An 18,063-nucleotide genomic window follows, 5' to 3' on the forward strand; every position below is an offset into this window, starting at 1 on the left:
TAGCAGACGACAGCCAATCACGTGACTGCTCACGTGACTTGTGGTCACATGACAAAACCAGCGGGAGGCACGTCGTACAGCGGTCTGATAGGCTACGTACTACGTACATGTACATATCGACACTGGACTTCACTTCACGACCGACGGCAGGCAAGGACGGACGTGTCACAAAAGGGCTCTTAAACATATCAGAGAATAAGGTAGGATCTTCTCCCGGGTTATATATGTGTATGAATGTTAGTGTTTCGGCCCCTCCACAATAGCAGTCGACCAGGAATCAAGAAGTGCTGTGTGTTGTCGAGACGCATGAAGACGTGTAGGCCTATAGAGTCTAACAGTTAAAAAAAGTTCTGCTTATTTTGGTAAGTAAAGCTTTTTGTTCTTTTGCTTCACAATTGTAGAGTATGATAATTAAAAATAAAGGAAAATGTGAAGGAATAGGCCTAGAGGGGGACGGGACAACTCGGACCACGGGACATCTCGGACCGCGGGCCGAGTTGTCCCACCCAGTACGAGATTTTTTTTCCACAAGTTTGCGTCTATTTTTCCGTCATTTCGAAATTTCTTGTAAAGATTTTTTAGAGATATGGTCTGATGGTAATGTTCTTCACATTTTATTACTTTTTTTTTCGCTGAAATAAAAAAAAAGTGTAATTTTAGGCGTTTTTCGACAGCTCGCGATTCCCATAGGCGAGCGTGTATTAACTGTGTCGGTGCTCGGCTCGGCCCCGCTCAATAACTGACTTGATTTTGTGATCATTTCTCCTCAAAGTACCACTTTTATCGCAGAAGATGGACTTTGTTGTATTCCATTACCTCCATTTTCTCATCACAAGGATAAAATTTGGTGTATTTGCACGATTTTGATCAAGTTTTTCACCTTTTTCTCTCTGGTCGCAAGAAGCGAACAACCGATGAACGGTCCGCTGCTCTTCATCGTAATTCTCCGTAGCTCGGCCGCCTAAACTGGCGGGGTGGGATTTAGCCCGAATCCACAATGGAAGTGGGCGTGCAGTCAAAGAGCTGAGCTTGACTGAGTGAGAGAGAGAGTGAATTAGAGTTTGAAGCTTGGCAGTGTCGTATAGGCTCTGCCTTTTTTTTGTAAATATATATTTTTCAATTTTTTCTATATTGATTTTCCCTGGTTTCGAGCTCTAAGATTGTAATGATATAATTATGCTTCAATTTCTTTGACTGAGTGTGACTGTGGTGTGGATGTTTGAGTTGCTCAAAAATAAGTTACGTGGCCGGGTGGGGGCTCGGGGCGATTTCACTCTTGCCCCCGAAATGCGAAAAAAATATATTCGGGATTTCGGGGTGTAGCTGTGTGGGCATGCCGGGCTGAGGCTAGCCATCAATAATTTTTTTTTTTTTGGAGAGGGGGGGCTTAATTTTTCACTTTAAATTGATCATTTTTAGGCCTTTTTTTCCATTTTATTTTTAATATTGAATTTCCGTGGTGTAGAGTTGAGTTTTAAGTTGCAATAATCAATATGCTTTAATTTCTTTGACTTTGAATGTGACTGTGGTGTGGATGTTTGAGTCGAACAAAAAATACTTTTACGTGGGTGGGGGCTCGGGGCGATTTCACTCCTGCCCCCTAAATGCGAAAAATATACGGGATGTAGCTGTGTGGGCATGCCGGGCTGAGGGTAGCCCTCAATAAAAAAATGTTGGGGTTTTTTTTTTTGGGGGGGGCTTAATTTTTCACTTTAAATTTATTATTTTTAGGCCTATTTTTTGTACATTTTATTTTTCATATTGAGTTTCCCTGGTGTAGAGAGTTGAGTTTTAAGTTGCAATAATTAATATGCTTCAGTTTCTTTGATTTTGAGTGTGACTGTGGTGTGGATGTTTGAGCCGAACAAAAAATATGTGGATGGGGGCTCCGAGCATTTTCACTCCTGCCCCCGAAATGTGAAAATGTTCTAGGTGTATCTGTGTGGGCATGCCAATTTCATTTTTAATTTTTATATTGAGTTTCCTTTGTGTAGAGAGCAGAGTTTTGGATATAGGGTAAAAGGGACGACGATGTGAGGGATGGCGATGATAGCATACCGGCGATAACGAGGGGTGGGCCTTGATGAGAGGGACGAGGAGGTGAGAGATGGTGATGATAAGAGGGATGAGGATCTTTGATGACTCTTGATGAGGGGGGGGGTGATGAGAGGGACAAAGGGAAAGAGATGGAGATGAGGATGTGAGGGATGGCGATGATAAGGGGTGGGCCTTGATGATGAGAGGAAAGACTGAGGTGCATGAGGGATATAAATAAGAGAGATGATGACTCTTGATAAGAGGGGTGCATGAGATGGTGAGGACGAGGATGTGAGGGGTGATTATGGGAGGAAATCGGGGGGGGGACGTGTCCCCCTACCAAAAATAGGGGGACACAATACCAAATGTCCACCCTACTATTTTTCTTCATGGAGAACAAAATAATGAATCATTCACAATTGAAATGATACATGTGTTTAGGACTAAATGACCTTTTATTATTGAAAACCCCCTCTTTTTTCTTGTCAATTGTTTTGGGGTTAAAAATTACCCTACATTTGGGCGATAACCTTTTTTTAAATGTTTGTCAAATTTTGCAGCCTGTGGTCCCCTCTACCTTTGCGGACAGTTTTGCGCCCAAGGGGATGATGATAGGGACGAGGATGATGGGGAGGGATGGGGATAAGGTGAATAGCCGGCAGAGATAGATTTAAGAAGAAAAATCCGTCCCACGAATGCCGCCATGTAGATTCCGTCCCACATAACCCAAAAATATGGCTTGATTTTTGTTCAAAATCATGTCATGTGATGAAAAATCATATTAGGCCCTACAAGTATTTTGGTTACATTGAAAGAAAATAGGGGTAATCCTTTTTTCCAATTATAAATAAATTAAATTCTTCATTCAATAAAAATGACGAATTTATGATTTTAAATTTAATTTCTTTTACATAGCATGTGGTTTTTCTTTTTGATTAAATTCATTTTATTGCTTTATTTTTCATCACTGTGCATGTCATGATTTTTGTCTCACCTGGATGGCAGAGTGAGACTATAGGCGCCGCTTTTCCGACGGCAGCATCAACATCAAATCTTAATGCTATAACCGAAGGTTATTAAATGACAGCATAACTTATATCACTGAACATCCTGCAGCGAGGGTTCCAGGTCACATTATCAAGGTCAAGGGTCATGTAAGGTCAATGAACTTTGGCCACATTGGGGGTATTTGTTGAATTACCATCATATCTCTTTAAGTGTATTGGTATATTTCATAAGACATGGAAATAAGAGTAACCCAGTATCACTGAACATCTTGTGCGAGTTGTATATAGTAGTTTTCAAAGTCAGCACTACTGTTATATTGAATCACGTGATGCAGGTGAGACCGCCAGAGGCATTCCACTTGTTTTATTGTAGAGACTATACTCTTTCTCGAGAAAAAGAAATAAATAAATCATTTAAAGGGATGCTCCGGGATGAAAATATTTATATATGAATAATATAGACATAGCAACATTCACATATCAAAGTGCTTATTTCATAAAAATCTGATAACAAATAGCGGGGTTATTGAATTCAACTTTAAAAAATTAATCTAATTTCACATAATAAAATACAAAGAACAAGTGAGGATATGACATCATGTATGAGGTTGCTGATTAAATATCCATGAAGAAACGCCAGACCTGTTTCACCAGAAAAATACAAATCATTCTTTAAAATGCAGCGATGATATTGTTTTTCCTTATCCGATTTTGATCAAATTTTTATTGTTTCTTTGCTCAAATCATATCATTATCAGCCTCGGGTTCCCCATTGTCACTTATATATAGCTCATTAATCTTGCCACAATTTGGTCCAGTTGTTCAAATTATCTAGTAAATACAATATATGTTATTAATTGCAGAAGCTGGTCTTAAGAGTCATTGAGAAGGTGATCATACCTGCAACTTGCATGATTAATGTAAATATATACCAAAAGTCAACAATTTTCTAACTGGTACACCTTAAATGATTTCATCCATACATGATACAAGGAACTAGAAAATGTAGATTGGAAAACAACACTAGGGCAACTTAGTGTTAGATGCAAAGTTCACTTTCTAGAATGGGTGAAACAAAAACAACATCACTCCAAAGGAACTGCAAAAATTATTTGATAAAAACCAAACCCTCTTCATAGTTGCTATTTGCAATATTGTATTGACGACTCTTCTCCTGTTTTTAAAACCCAGACAAGAATGACTTGTTGTTACCCCCCCCCCTCCTTGTACCTGTTATTTCTTTGTATTTTCCCTCTTTTTCTTTGTTTTTTTTCTATTGATCAATGTTTCATTGTTGAGTATTGTCTTTTTTTATTCCAGTAATAGAATATAAATTTAATTGAAATGAGAGTGATGAACATAATGAGAAAGGGAGACAATGATAAGATAAGAATGGAGATAAAATATGATTTGAAAATATTACAATTTACAGAATATAACATATTATTTTCTATTTATTCAAAGTTCATAATTCATTTTTATTCAGGTTTGCATTTTAAATTCAAACAAGTTAATTAGATGATGCATTTTGGAACAATACTAAATTAAATACATTTTACTTGAATAAACAATAATTGGTAAAAATGCAAAACATAAAACTTATTTAATTTGGTATTCTTTCCTCCTGTAAAAATTAAAACTAAATAATATGGACATAAGTTCTAGTGGCGAATCGAGGGAGGGGGCACATTCGCCCCCCTTAAAAAGTACTGAAAAGGCAACTTACAACATTTTTTTCTTTTTTTTTGCTTGTCAAATTTTTCCTGAGAAAAAATTACTGTGATTTGGCAGTAAAGACCTTTTGTCAAAAATTCCTAGACAAAATGCCCCCCGGCCCTGATTATATTTCAAATGGGAATAAGACTGAGTGGCCTAAAACTTGATTAAAAAATATTCTAAGCTGTAGGGCAAGGCTTCAGTCTCCAAGCTCACGACTGTACAAGTATGTCCACTTCCATTGGCAATTGTGGCTGAATTCCATCCCGGCAGCCTGACATCCACCCTTGAGACCAAGAAATGAAATTAAAGAAAGTAAATCAGTTTTATTTTAAATCCTGTAAAAAATACAAATAATTAATTTAATTAAAAATCAAGCCCCCAAATAAAACACTTTTGATGGCTACCCTCAGCCTGACATGCCCACACAGATACACTTAGATCATTTTCACATTTCGGAGGCAGAGTGAAATCGCCCTGAGCCACCACCCTAGCTCGTAAAAGTATTTTGTTCGACTCAAAACATCCACACCACGGTCACACTCAAAGTCAAAGAAATTGAAGCATATTAATTATTGCAACTTAAAACTCAACTCTCTACACCAGGGAAACTCAATATGAAAAATAGAATGTACAAAAAATAGGCCTAAAAATAATAAATTTAAAGTGAAAAATTAAGCCCCCCCCCAAAAAAAAAAAATTATTGATGGCTAGCCTCAGCCCGGCATGCCCACACAGCTACACCCCGAATATATTTTTTTCGCATTTCGGGGGCAAGAGTGAAATCGCCCCGAGCCCCCACCCACGTAAAAATATTTTTGAGCAACTCAAACATCCACACCATAGTCACACTCAGTCAAAGAAATTGAAGCATAATTATATCATTACAATCTTAGAGCTCGAAACCAGGGAAAATCAATATAGAAAAAATTGAAAAATATATATTTACAAAAAAAAAGCAGAGCCTATATACGACACTGCCAAGCTTCAAACTCGAGTTCACTCTCTCTCACTCGTCAAGCTCAGCTCTTTGCTGTGCACGCCCACTTCCATTGTGGATTCGGTCTGAATCCCACCCCGCCAGTTTAGGCGGCCGAGCTACGGAGAATTACGATGAAGAGCAGCGGACCGTTCATCGGTTGTTCGCTTCTTGCGACCAGAGAGAAAAAGGTGAAAAACTTGATCAAAATCGTGCAAATACACCAAATTTTATCCTTGTGATGAGAAAATGGAGGTAATGGAATACAACAAAGTCCATCTTCTGCGATAAAAGTGGTACTTTGAGGAGAAATGATCACAAAATCAAGTCAGTTATTGAGCGGGGCCGAGCCGAGCACCGACACAGTTTATACACGCGCGCCTATGGGAATCGCGAGCTGTCGAAAAACGCCTAAAATTACACCTTTTTTTTATTTCAGCGAAAAAAAAGTAATAGAAAGTGAAGAACATCACCATCAAACCATATCTCTAGAAAATCTTTACAAGAAATTTCGAAATTACGGAAAAATAGACGCAAATTTGTGAGAAAAAAATCTCGTAATAGGTGGGACAACTCGGCCCGCGGTCCGAGATGTCCCGTGGTCCGAGTTGTCCCTGATTCGCCTAGAGGGTCGATAAAGTGACACGCACATGTAGGCCTAGTACTGTGTATGCGCATCGATTAGTCCGATAGTGATACTATCGTGGGCGTGGCGAATTCTAATGCACATATGAAGAAGGTGATATCACAATTCCTTGATATTTGTGTTCGAGTAGCACATGAGTGAAATCTCTAGCTTACATGTGCGGCGTGTCGATTGTGGGGGACGGGGGTGTCTGAGCCTGAGTGAGTGTTCATGTCCGGACAGGTTATGAAAGATTGAAAGGTCTTCCCTGACAAGACAGTAATTTCATGACACAATTTTTTGCTTGCAATTTGTTTCATTTGCAATATTTAAAAGATAAGTTGCTGTACAATAATTGAAATCTAGTAGTAGTAGCAGGGTGACCAGACGTCCTGTATTTCCCGGGACTGTCCCGTAGTTTGTCCCGACAAACCCTTCCCGGGATGCTTATTTGTCCCGTATTTCAGAATATTAAACAAAACGTAGTTCATACATTTAACAGTGACGAATTTTCATTAAATAACCAACAGATGACGAAGTAGAGACAGCAATTAAATCAATAGCTGTACATAGACTTTTGCAAGTTCTGCGGTCATTTTCTTGCTAATAACCCAATACATTGCAAACGAACTGGCCTCCGTGTGTGGCAGGCTGTTACTTGTTAGCTAGGCATGTAGAATCGGAGCAAATTCTCAATGGTGCAAACAATCTCTCATGATAAACAGTTTTTCCACCAAAATCACAAAAATAGGCTGGAAATTCTTATAATTATGGATTCTCAGATTCATTATTTGGAGATGTAATCGGAGGAACAAGTTACCAGTACGACAGTACACCAGACGGTGGACTGTACTGTTTCCAGAAGAAGAAGTTATTGACTTTTCATAGATCTAGTTATTTCAGCTTTCGTTTTGAGTCTTGGTGTGTACGATGCCGCAATGTTTAATCTATTTTTTTTTTAAGTTTGACAATATGTTTCACTTTGAAATTTTATTCATTTTTAAAACATTTTACTTCATGAAATTTTTAAAATACATTTTAAAAAACCCAATTAACATGGTTTCTATTAGATGATTGGATTCTTTTTGTTTGCTTGAAGTTTTAACTTTTTCTTTCTTTTCTACCCTATCCTTCCTGCTTACCCTTTTTTGTTCCATCTATCTTTATTTCCTATCTTTCTTTCCTGAATATTTTTTTCTCCCTCTCTGTTCATTTTCTTCTCGACTTCTTTCTTTTACTTTCCTTTTTTATTTCTTTCATTCTTTCTTTCCTTAAAAATACCTTGGCTTCCTTTTGTCTTCCTGTCCTGTTTCTATTTGTTCTTTCTCTCCTTCCACTGCTTTCTCTTTGTTCGTTCTCTTTTCCCTTCATTCTTTCACCCCTCTCTTTCTTTCTTCCTTTATTTTATTTCTTTCCTTCTAATATTTATTCTTTTCCCTTTTTCTTTCTTTCCCTTTCTTCCTTCCTCCCTATTTTCTTCTTTCTTTCAAAGAATGAAGGAATAATTTTCTTTCCTCCTTTTTTTCTTACCTTTTTCCCTTTAATTCTTTCCTTTATTTTGTCTTTCACACATTTATTCATCTTTCCTTCCTTTCTTTTTTCTATGTTCATTTCAAAGAATGACAGAAATTTATCTCTTTTATTCTTTCATTCATCCTTCTTCTTTTATTCTAACTTTATTTTTTTCCTTTTCCTTCATTTTCTTTCCTTCTCAATTCATCTCTTTTCTTTCTCTTTCGTTCACCCATCCTTCCAATTCCTTATATTTTTTCACAAGTCTAACACTGTGTGTGGGCTTCTTTGTTGATCTTTGTTTGTCAATTGTCCCGTATTTCACTTTGTGAAATCTGGTCACCCTGACTAGTAGTAACAACCACATACCGGTACTTGTGACTTATAAATATTATGCATGAATTTTGTAACTGTTGAGCAGATATTGTCAGTAAGAGACTTTTTAGGGCACTGGTCCAAAAATTGGGATTGTCCCAGAAAAGGATAGGCCCTATCCTCAGTCATAAACCAAGACAAATTATGTCATGAAAATTGAGATTGTCCTGCTTGGGTACAGATTTTCTTCACTTGCACCTGCAGGAGACAACAAGATAGACCTGGAAACTTGACTGCAGGAACAACCACTCATTCAATGAACAAGGTTATGATATAACTGTGTTCTCACTTATATCTCCATGTGTGGCAAAATAAGGGTGGCAATGTTTGGCTTATTTTCTCTTTTTCTTTGGGGCAAATGCTTTATTTTTTTACACTGACAGTTTCCATTACACCTATTATTCATACAATATGACTCTTATTTAAATTTGATTCTTTAGATTATTTTTTCTTAATTAAGAATAGAGATAAAAAAATGAAAACTTTCTTGCCATATTACTTTCCTCCAATAGAGGGCGTACAAAAAATATGCCCAAAATTCTAGTTTTTGAGCACTCTAGTGAATACAAAAATTAGTCCCAAGTTACTTATGAAAAATAAATTGCAACTGTATGGAAATTAGTAATTTGGGTCAGTGATATTTTAATGTTTTTTTAAAGTGTTTGCTCTGTACAACATTGGCATACCATAGTCCTACCTGTAGATTCCCCACAGGCAGGGTGGTAGCAGTGAACAAGTGGGAACAACTGTATTTTTCCAGTAGATGCGGTATGTAGGTATGGACAGCAATTAGGGGGATTGAGAGTGCTTAAAATAGATTAAGTGACCTCATGACTTGCTGTCTTCCAGTAATATTGTTATGAGCCCTGATAAAGTGATATGTTTATGTAGGCCTAGGCTAATGAACACTTTTTAAAGTAGCTTGGTAGCTTAGAAAAATGATTTTCTTGGAAAAAACCCCAGCCAGTCATTTTCAGATTGGACCCCCAAAATGGTGTCCAATGTCTGCACACCCTTTCGCTTTACACACGATTGAGGGATATTGATGAGAAAGGCTGCAATTCAAGGCCGTCACATGAAATGCCTGAAATTCATTGTTTTTCCACTATTATATGAAATCGCTGATCTGCTATTTTGACCATATTTTGGTTATTTTGAGAAAATAAAGATTTTGAAAACCTTAAGCCTATTGAAATTGGTTTCTGATGCATGAATGCTTGCAATACTGGCCAACAACAACAGGCTGGTCAGTAATAAAATCACTCACTATAAATAACTGTTACATGTAGAACCATAAAGCTGTTAGGGTGTAATATTTAACTTGGAAGTTGGAGTTTTACCCTTGTCGTTTTTTTGAGCTATGGGTAGTAAAGACCTGTAACATCGCCCCTTATCAACGCCTAATATTCTTAGCATTGTATCTGTGAATATATTCATTGGTGCCACCACTGCTTCTACCAGTTTGTAGAGTGGCCGAATGTTCAAAGATACACCTCATAAAAAACAGTCGTAAACAAGCAAACTCAAATCATATCAAACAGCCAGAAGTACCAAATAAGAAGAACCTATAATATAATTGTAGCTGAACTAAACTCAATATAAAGATGTTGATGAAATTAAGTCCAGTGATGCTCTGATTTATTAGCCTGAAATCCAGACCTCACTAGGCATTGCCTTTACAAATAATATATTCAAATATTCAAAAATAGTGTCACATGATCAACTCAACCAATAGAGAAACAATGGAAGAACAAAAGGTGAAAGGTGAACCAATGAGGATGAGATAGGATGATATGAATGAAGAAGAATATTCTGAATATTGTTTAGAAAAGGACAATTGGAACATGTGGAGCTGCATGGAGTTGGAATGGCAATGGAATGACATGATGTAGAAACTACATGTAAGGAATGAGAGAATCAGGTGCCTTTGGTGTAGAAATGGGAAGTGAATGGAAGGCAACGTATGAAACAAACAATTATATTAATCATGGCAAAATTCAACACTTACAATTGGTTTACCCAATTTTCTTAAGTGTACAAAATGCAGCAGATTAGAGCCCCATTTCCCATGTTTACATCATGTGTATAAATGACTGGAATCCTATGTGTGTAGATATTGGCAACCAAGGAATTGTCAAATTTGCACCCTCTTTTTGACCAATTTTACGGCCGATTCTCATCACACTAACTTCCGTAAATATTCTGACTCTTCAAAACCAGTTCTATAATGTCATGGCGCTGGCTGATTGTCTCGTGACTCCCTTTACGAGCTCTAGCGCATGAACTGGCAATTAACAGTTCTAATAATTATCAGATTTCTTGGTATGCATACATGTAGCTGTTTTGAATTGGGGTTCAATAGAGATCTAAAAAGGCTTGATACATCTAAACTCTATGAATTTTCAACCTCTTTTCACCTAGTAAGTTGTTTTCAAAGTCAGCTATAATGCAAGTTGACTACTTTGTCAATCTGCAAAGTACATATAGGTATAGCAGGTATGGAATGAAGTGGCCAAAATCAGCATTGGTAAAAATACACTGTAATTCACTTAATGCTGGTACGTACAATCTTTGGTGTTTTTATTTTTATCAGTGAATAATTCTTTTATTATTTTAGAAGTAAAATTGAACACATCCAATTAAAGTCAGGTATCAAGATTTGTGTGCTATGCTATATAGCCTACCGGTACTGGTACATGTACCATGATTAAAGTCTTTAATGGGGAATGCCCTTTCAAATTCTTTTACATCAAAATATACCTCCTTATTAATAAAGGTTCTTTTTTTAACTACACAGGATCAAGACAAAGACCATTAGAAATTACTGTGAATTTTTCACCATCCACATGTATTCAACGTCCAATTTAGGCTTAAAATACATGTAGACATTATTTTTTCGATTGTCATAAAAAAGAAAACCAAAGGATTGATTTTCCATCTGTTTCCTCAGATAATGGACACACTGGTTTAATAATTGAGACCATTCCCATCTCTCAAAATGGCATCCGATCCAGAGAGCGATCTGCACAAACTTGAAGATTCTCCTACACAAAAGAAGATTGACCAGTGGATCAAAGATGGTATTGACTTAGTGTGTCTAATTGACAATGGTGAGATAAGAGATGCAGTTGGTGTAAGAAAATATCTTGCTTTGTCAAACAATCCCATTGACAAAAGGAATGATACAGGACAAACACCATTGATGGTTGCATGCAGAAAAAGAAAGAAGGATGTTGTTAGTTTTGTGTTGGGAGCTGGGGCTGACCCTAACCTGACTTGCAGTGTTAACGGTAGTACTGCACTTCATTATGCCTGCCAAGGGGAGGGAAGTGTAATGTTGCGATGTAGAGAGGAACCAAGTTACCCTCAAGACGAGCTCCGTGACATCATCAATATTGTGAAAGTACTTGCAAGTTATGGCGCTGTTCTGCAGGTAAATTACAAGGGATTGAGTCCAGTTTATATTGCAGCTTTGAATAGTTTCAAAGATGTTGTGGATTTCTTCGTATCAAGCAATATGCTAACGGTGCCAATGAGTGTCAAGGTTAAAGCATATGAACTGTTGGGAGCTTCGCAGGCAGTCTTTGATAAGCACCATACTATGGATGCCTGTAAATCATTTCATCTAGCTGCATCTTTTCATTCTTCTGAGGATAGCAATGTAACACCTTGCCATGTCACCTCTGATCTTGATGCCTGGTTTGTAAATTTGATGGACAAAAAGAATCCAAGTGACTCTGAAATGTCTGAGGTCAAAGTGAAAGCCTTGTCCATTGCTGTTAAAAGCTTACCAAACAAGGCCCTTGACGACTTCTGGGATGATTCAACCAGTCTTGCCGCAGATGACTTATTTAATGGAAAGGCTGTTGAGAAAGGATATGAACTGTTTGCTGCACTCATAAAAGCTGAAATGAAGCATGAGAGTCTCTCTGGCTCTGTCATGGAGATAATGGATGAGGAGGGTACATCAACGCTCTATCAGGATTCACCAAAGTTACACATGCCTTTTATTCCTAAACTGTTGGAGGATTATGCTGATGCTTATAGAATCAGCAATACCCAGCCCCCATACAAGAGCATTGAACATATGGGGAATATGATATTCAACATTGCATATTACTTGTCTGAATCCAAATACCTAATGGAATGCCTTCCGTTCATTGGCCACATAGTTAACATGAAGAGGAAAGATGTGCAAGGAAATGACGGGGATGAACGGAAATCAATTTTGCATGTCTTCTTTGAACGGATGGCAGATGCTATGTGGGAGGATGTGTACAGCTGGCAAAGCAAACAAACAAGAAATAGATTGAAGTTTACCATTTGTAGGCTCCTCCACTACAATGGTCTGGACAGAGACTTGGACAAATCCCTCTTGGAAACACTATTTGAGGTTGCTCCTGTTGCTCGTGATATGGATTTTATTGTGTCAGTTGCACAAGTATTGATACGGTATGGGTGCCCTACTGAGGATGGTTGCCTTGTCCTTGGTGATATTGAGGATGATGACCAAGTGTTGTCAGAGTTATTAGAACCTACAAAACCAATCCCTCTAGAGGAACTAGCTGCCAGAGCAATACTCAACAATAGGATACCATACAGAAAGATGCTTCCTGATGTCTTGTGTGAAAAAATAGAGGGTGAAAAGCTGTTCCCTGATCCGTCTGATTTGAATTCATCAACTGAATCAGACAATGACTGAAACCATAAATTCCTGTTTCATTCTAGATGAGTTCTTGATGCATGGAGGTGAAAATATGAACATTAAAAAAAATGTCAAAATGACAGTTTCTACTCGTGCAGGGAATAATTTTCTTGTATTGCAGTGCAAATTGTTTATGTTTTTTGCCTTAAGTTTGTTGCCATTTTTCCCCAGGAACAAACTGCTTGTATTGTAATGTGTAAATAACCTTTGTACAGTGTACTATTAACATATTTTAGTCATCTTAGAGACTTACTATTTAATGAAGGATGAAATTGATACTGAAAATTCATTTACTGGTGCCTACAATTATTATATCGCTTTTAGGAACCCATTCACTGAGGTGCATGTATGTTGGATTGATAATTGTATTAGAAATCAAAATTGCTTTAAATTCTTAGGTGATGTAAATCATTTCTATCTCATCACATCTTGCCCCTCATTGACCTTGGATATTTTACTTGCCCTTTTGATTACCCATCTGATTGTTCTAAAAGTATAAGTACCCCTGTGAAAAGTGGCCTTGTCGAAAATATGTCAATATTGAAGGCCTGTTCCTTGTTCTATTCCAGTAAAAAAAAAAGCTACATACATGTAGTACAACAATGAAAGTTTTACATGTAGTACATTCATCGCTTGACAGCTGAGTGTTTTTCTCTATGAAAACTCAAAAAAAAAATTTGGCCATGGATTGTTACACAGAATAATTTTCCTTGTATCACATTGCAATTTGCTCCACATTTTTGTTATGCTGCTACAGTACACAAAACATGTACAACATAGAAGAATCAGGATGATACAAAATATAATTTCACATTTTTTGCAGCAAAAGTGCACCAAACATGTGCAAGAGGGTTCCCGTGCTTCGTAAATAGTGTATTGTCGCTTATCGTTACTTTTCATCACTATCTAAAATATGTGAAAAAAAAACATAACGCATGACAAGCGACTTCCACAAACTTATTTGCAAATCTTCTTAACTGTTAAGCACCCTATTGGCGATTGTTGGAGTTTTCCAGTTTTAAAATTCATGTCCTTGCAAACCTTTAAGCACCTTACGCCCCATATTCAACCAGTGTTATCTCAGATATATCATTGGGGCTCAATAGGTTAAGATATTCTGAAAGTCTAGGAGACTTTATCTTTAACTTTTCTAATTTTCAAGAATAGTTATTAACCAGTGATGTGATCTTGGGCTTGGGGCATTATTTTGTAAATATAATGAACGGCAATAGCGTACTAGGATTTTTGAAAGGGGGAGTTTTTAAGCTGAATGAAATGTTAGCAATTACAACCCATAAATGAATTTTAAAAAAAAAGTCTTCACCACATATTTTAAATTGTTTTATACCCAATTTGACAACCCCCCCAAAAAAAAAAAAAAAAAATATATTCAACATTTTTTATTAAAGAATGTTTGAATTCTTAGGGGGGTGGGTATCCAAAAAAATAAGGGGGAGGGTTGAACACCTGTAACCCCCCCCCCCCCTGCGTACACCACTGATGGCCGGAATGAACATGATTCGTATTGAGGAAGTGTTCTTTCCCAAATTGTGTTATGTTTTTCATTGGCAACAAGCTCCCTCTTCAGGTCATGTGATTTAGAATTTTACTGAAAAGCACTTTAAAATGTAGAAAACTTCTTACAATATTGTTAAGTAATTATTGTTTCCTTTTGTAGATTCTTGAGGCATTTGGTCCGAGATCCATACTGATATCCTGATGGCATCAGAGTCAGAAAACAATTGTCAAGAAGTTGGGGATCCTCCTTGCCAGAAGGAGAAGATTGATCAGTGGGTCAAAGATGGTGTTGATTTGGTTTCTCTGATGCATGAAGGGAAGGTGAGCTACGCGGATGATGTGAGACAATACCTCGCCCTTTCAAACAATCCCGCTTGTGTGGATAAACCAAATGGAGTAGGACAAACACCATTGATGATTGCCTGCAGGAATAGACAGAAAGACATTGCTAATCTCTTATTGGAAGCTGGAGCTGACCCTAACCTGACTTGCACTTATTATGGTTGCACTGCACTTCATTATGCCTGCGAAGGGGAGAAAAGTCTAATAATACAGTGTAGAGAGGAACCAAACTACCCTCAACGTGAGCTCGGTGACATCTTAGAGATTGTGGAAGCACTTGGCAATCAGGGCGCAGTTCTAAAGATGAATGATAAGGGGTTGAGTCCAGTTTGTGTTGCAGCTTTGAACAGTTTCAAAGATGTTGTGGATTACTTTGCTTCCAGCTCTGTTATTTCAATGCCTGTTGATGTCAAGGTTAAAGCATATGAACTGTTGGGAGTTTCGCAGGCAGTCTTTGATAAGCACCATACTATGGATGCGTGTAAGTCATTTCATCTAGCTGCATCGTTTTGTTCTTCTGAGGATAGCAACGTAACACCTTGCCATGTCACCCCTGATCTTGATGCCTGGTTTGTTAATTTGAAGGACACAGAGAATCCAAGTGACAATGATATGTTTGTGGTCAAAGCAAAAGCCATCGTCATTGGTTTGCATTGTCTTTCTGATGAAACCAGAAATGAACATGACTTCTACGACACCTTGGCTGAATACGGTCAGCTAGCATTGTTTGAAGGCAAAGCTCCACAAGAAGGATATGAGATGCTTCGAGACCATATACACGGAGAGATGACGGATGAATACACAACAATAGGGACAGTGATGGAGATGATCAGGGATGCATTAGAACCTGCTCTATGTACCCGTCGTGGTGAATCTTCAATGTTAAAACATATCATCAAACTGTTGGATACCTATGCTGAAGAAGTTGATGCAGATAGCAGTGAGCAGCTAGATGTGTGGGAAGTAGTTGAGGTTCTTGGCAATGTGATGTTTGGGTTTACATATTATCACTCTCAGACAAAATACCTAGAGTCCAGTTTTCCATCTGTGGTACGTGCTTTCAACTGTCTCAAAAAAATTGCTACAGTTTATGATGCAGAGATGGAGAAGTCAATTCTGGCAGTCTTTATGGATAAGTTGGCTCAAACAATGTGGGAAGATATGTACTGTGGCCAGAGCAACGAGACAAAGAAACGCTTGAAGTATACTATCTGTCGACTCCTCCACTACATTGGCTTTGATCCAGACACAGATACCTTCTTGTTAGACACCTTCCTTCAAGTTTTCCGTGTTGCTTATGATACAGAGTGGATACTCTCCATTGCTCATGTGTTGATCCGTTATGGTTGTGACACTTCAAGCGTTACGCTCGTGGATGTGGATGAAGATGATGAAGATATGCCACTACTGAAGGAACTCTTAAGTCCATCCACTAGTCCTCTCACACTTGAGGAGCTTTCTGCTCGGGCATTACTCTGCTATAGGATACCATACAGAGAGAGACTTCCTGATATCCTGTGTGAGAAAATAGAAGGAGAAAAGCTGCATCCAGATCGTTCTGAATTGTACTCTTCACCAGAAAATTCTGATTCAGATTAAAATAGGATTCATGTCAAGTTGATTTGATAGGAAAATTCATCGAAATTTCAAGATAACTTGACTACTCACTATAGTGTCTGGCTAGCACAAGTTTTGTTGAACCATACAATATGTGGGTTACATGTTTGTAAATAATTTCATTTTTTTTTAGTTTGTACACATGTGCATGTACTATACAATATTGCACACTTTACTGCAGGGGCTTCAGGTCTGTTGTCTGGTATGCAGAATATTTATTCATAGATGTTGTATCACCTTGTTTATATTTTTGTACAAAACTTTTTATAGTGAATGATTCCAGCTGATGGGTAGATCTTATGAGCAAACAGATCAATCTTTAGAATCTTCATGTATTTCTGGAGATAATGTGAAAGAGAGTAAGAGACAAACATTACATTTGCTTGGGAAGTCTTAATGTCACATTTCAATCAAGCATCCAATCCCTCTTGTTTGGTTTGACTGGTCACTTCATATTACTACAGCATTTTTAACTTTATTTTGAATAATATTCAGCAAGTTGTTCACTTCTGTTTAAACAGTTGAATCTTTCCCTTTGGATAGATTTTTTTATATACGTCTGTCTGTCCGTCCATCCGTTAACTCTTTTATAATCGCAGTAACTTCATTTTAAGTTAACCTAAGGTCCTAGGCTCATATAATTTGGTGTGTATGATACTAGCATGGATACCAGGAAGCCCATTGTTTTTGAGGTCAGAAGGTAAAAAGTGAAGTAGCCACCTTCCACTTTATTTGCTTGACCAATAACTCAATTTTCCGCGTTACAGGCGGGTGTATTATGTGCTCACCTTAGTGAAAAGTTTTAAGTTCTCTGGCCCAAACTTGCAAAGTTGAGGGTTGTGTGATGAATTATTGATCAATTGTGATCACTTTTTCGTTTGAGAAAATTTCATGCGTTATTAAATTGAAATGTAATGCATGAGTGATCGTGAATTGCAATTTTTAGTGCAGCATTTTTACTTTATCATGTGGATCTCAGCAATGTGTTTATGAGAGTCAGAAAAATCATAAGATAGGACTTAAGTAGGTGAAGTACATTGGTGGGATAAAGGTCAACAGAACGATTAGCAACCCCTCCCCCACCTCTCTCCTCCTTAGAGACTAAACTTGGCTAGGCTTGGCAGGAATTAGCCTTAGTTTTGTTTATTGGTTCGTCATTAGGAACTGGCAAAGCTAAGGGTGTTATGCTAAATACCGGTAAATGAATGAGATAAGTTTGGGTTTCTTTGGCAAATTGATGATGTTCAAATGCTGCCCAAAAAAGTGTTATTTGTGTTCACTCATGCATTAAAGTTCAATTTAATGATTTATGAAACTTGCTTTAGCAACCAAAACTGGTCACGGTTGATCATTAATTTATCACAACGCCCTCAATTTTGCAAGTTCCAAAAGCATGAATAGTTTTTTAAGTTTTTGGTGTCATTTGAAAGTTGACTTTTTTGGCTTCCATAATATGTGTTTTCCCCAAAATGGTATATTTTTTATTTGGCAGCCATTTCAAAAGTGTATAGTTTTCGGGAAGGGGGGGGGGGGGACGCACTGTATTGGCGCCATGTGAGTAATTGTTGAGTTGCCATCATAATTTTGAAAGTTTATGGATATGTAATGAAATGTGGACATAGGGGTAGTC

At 37.6% G+C, this 18,063-nt stretch overlaps 1 protein-coding gene across 2 annotated transcripts; it reads left to right on the forward strand.

The window, feature by feature from the left end:
- The first annotated feature begins 274 nt into the window (after positions 1-274).
- LOC121427448 lies at positions 275-17,682 on the forward strand. Of its 2 annotated transcripts, XM_041623842.1 has the most exons (3): positions 287-362; positions 11,202-13,000; positions 14,635-17,682. In XM_041623842.1, exon 3 carries the CDS (start codon positions 14,676-14,678, stop codon positions 16,413-16,415), a length of 1,740 nt encoding a protein of 579 aa, XP_041479776.1. In that variant the 5' UTR covers positions 287-362; positions 11,202-13,000; positions 14,635-14,675; the 3' UTR covers positions 16,416-17,682. The 2 variants fall into 2 exon arrangements, with proteins under 2 accessions (XP_041479775.1, XP_041479776.1); XM_041623841.1 differs by lacking the exon at positions 11,202-13,000 and having other exon boundaries at positions 275-362.
- The last annotated feature ends 381 nt before the right edge of the window (positions 17,683-18,063 follow it).

This window comes from Lytechinus variegatus, chromosome 14, assembly GCF_018143015.1.
Source record: "Lytechinus variegatus isolate NC3 chromosome 14, Lvar_3.0, whole genome shotgun sequence".
Taxonomy (NCBI): domain Eukaryota; kingdom Metazoa; phylum Echinodermata; class Echinoidea; order Temnopleuroida; family Toxopneustidae; genus Lytechinus; species Lytechinus variegatus.

What these genes read in the sequence shown, in the direction of transcription:
- LOC121427448 (XM_041623841.1), top strand. Translation starts at nt 14,676, where the DNA reads ATGGCATCAGAGTCAGAAAACAATTGTCAAGAAGTTGGGGATCCTCCT.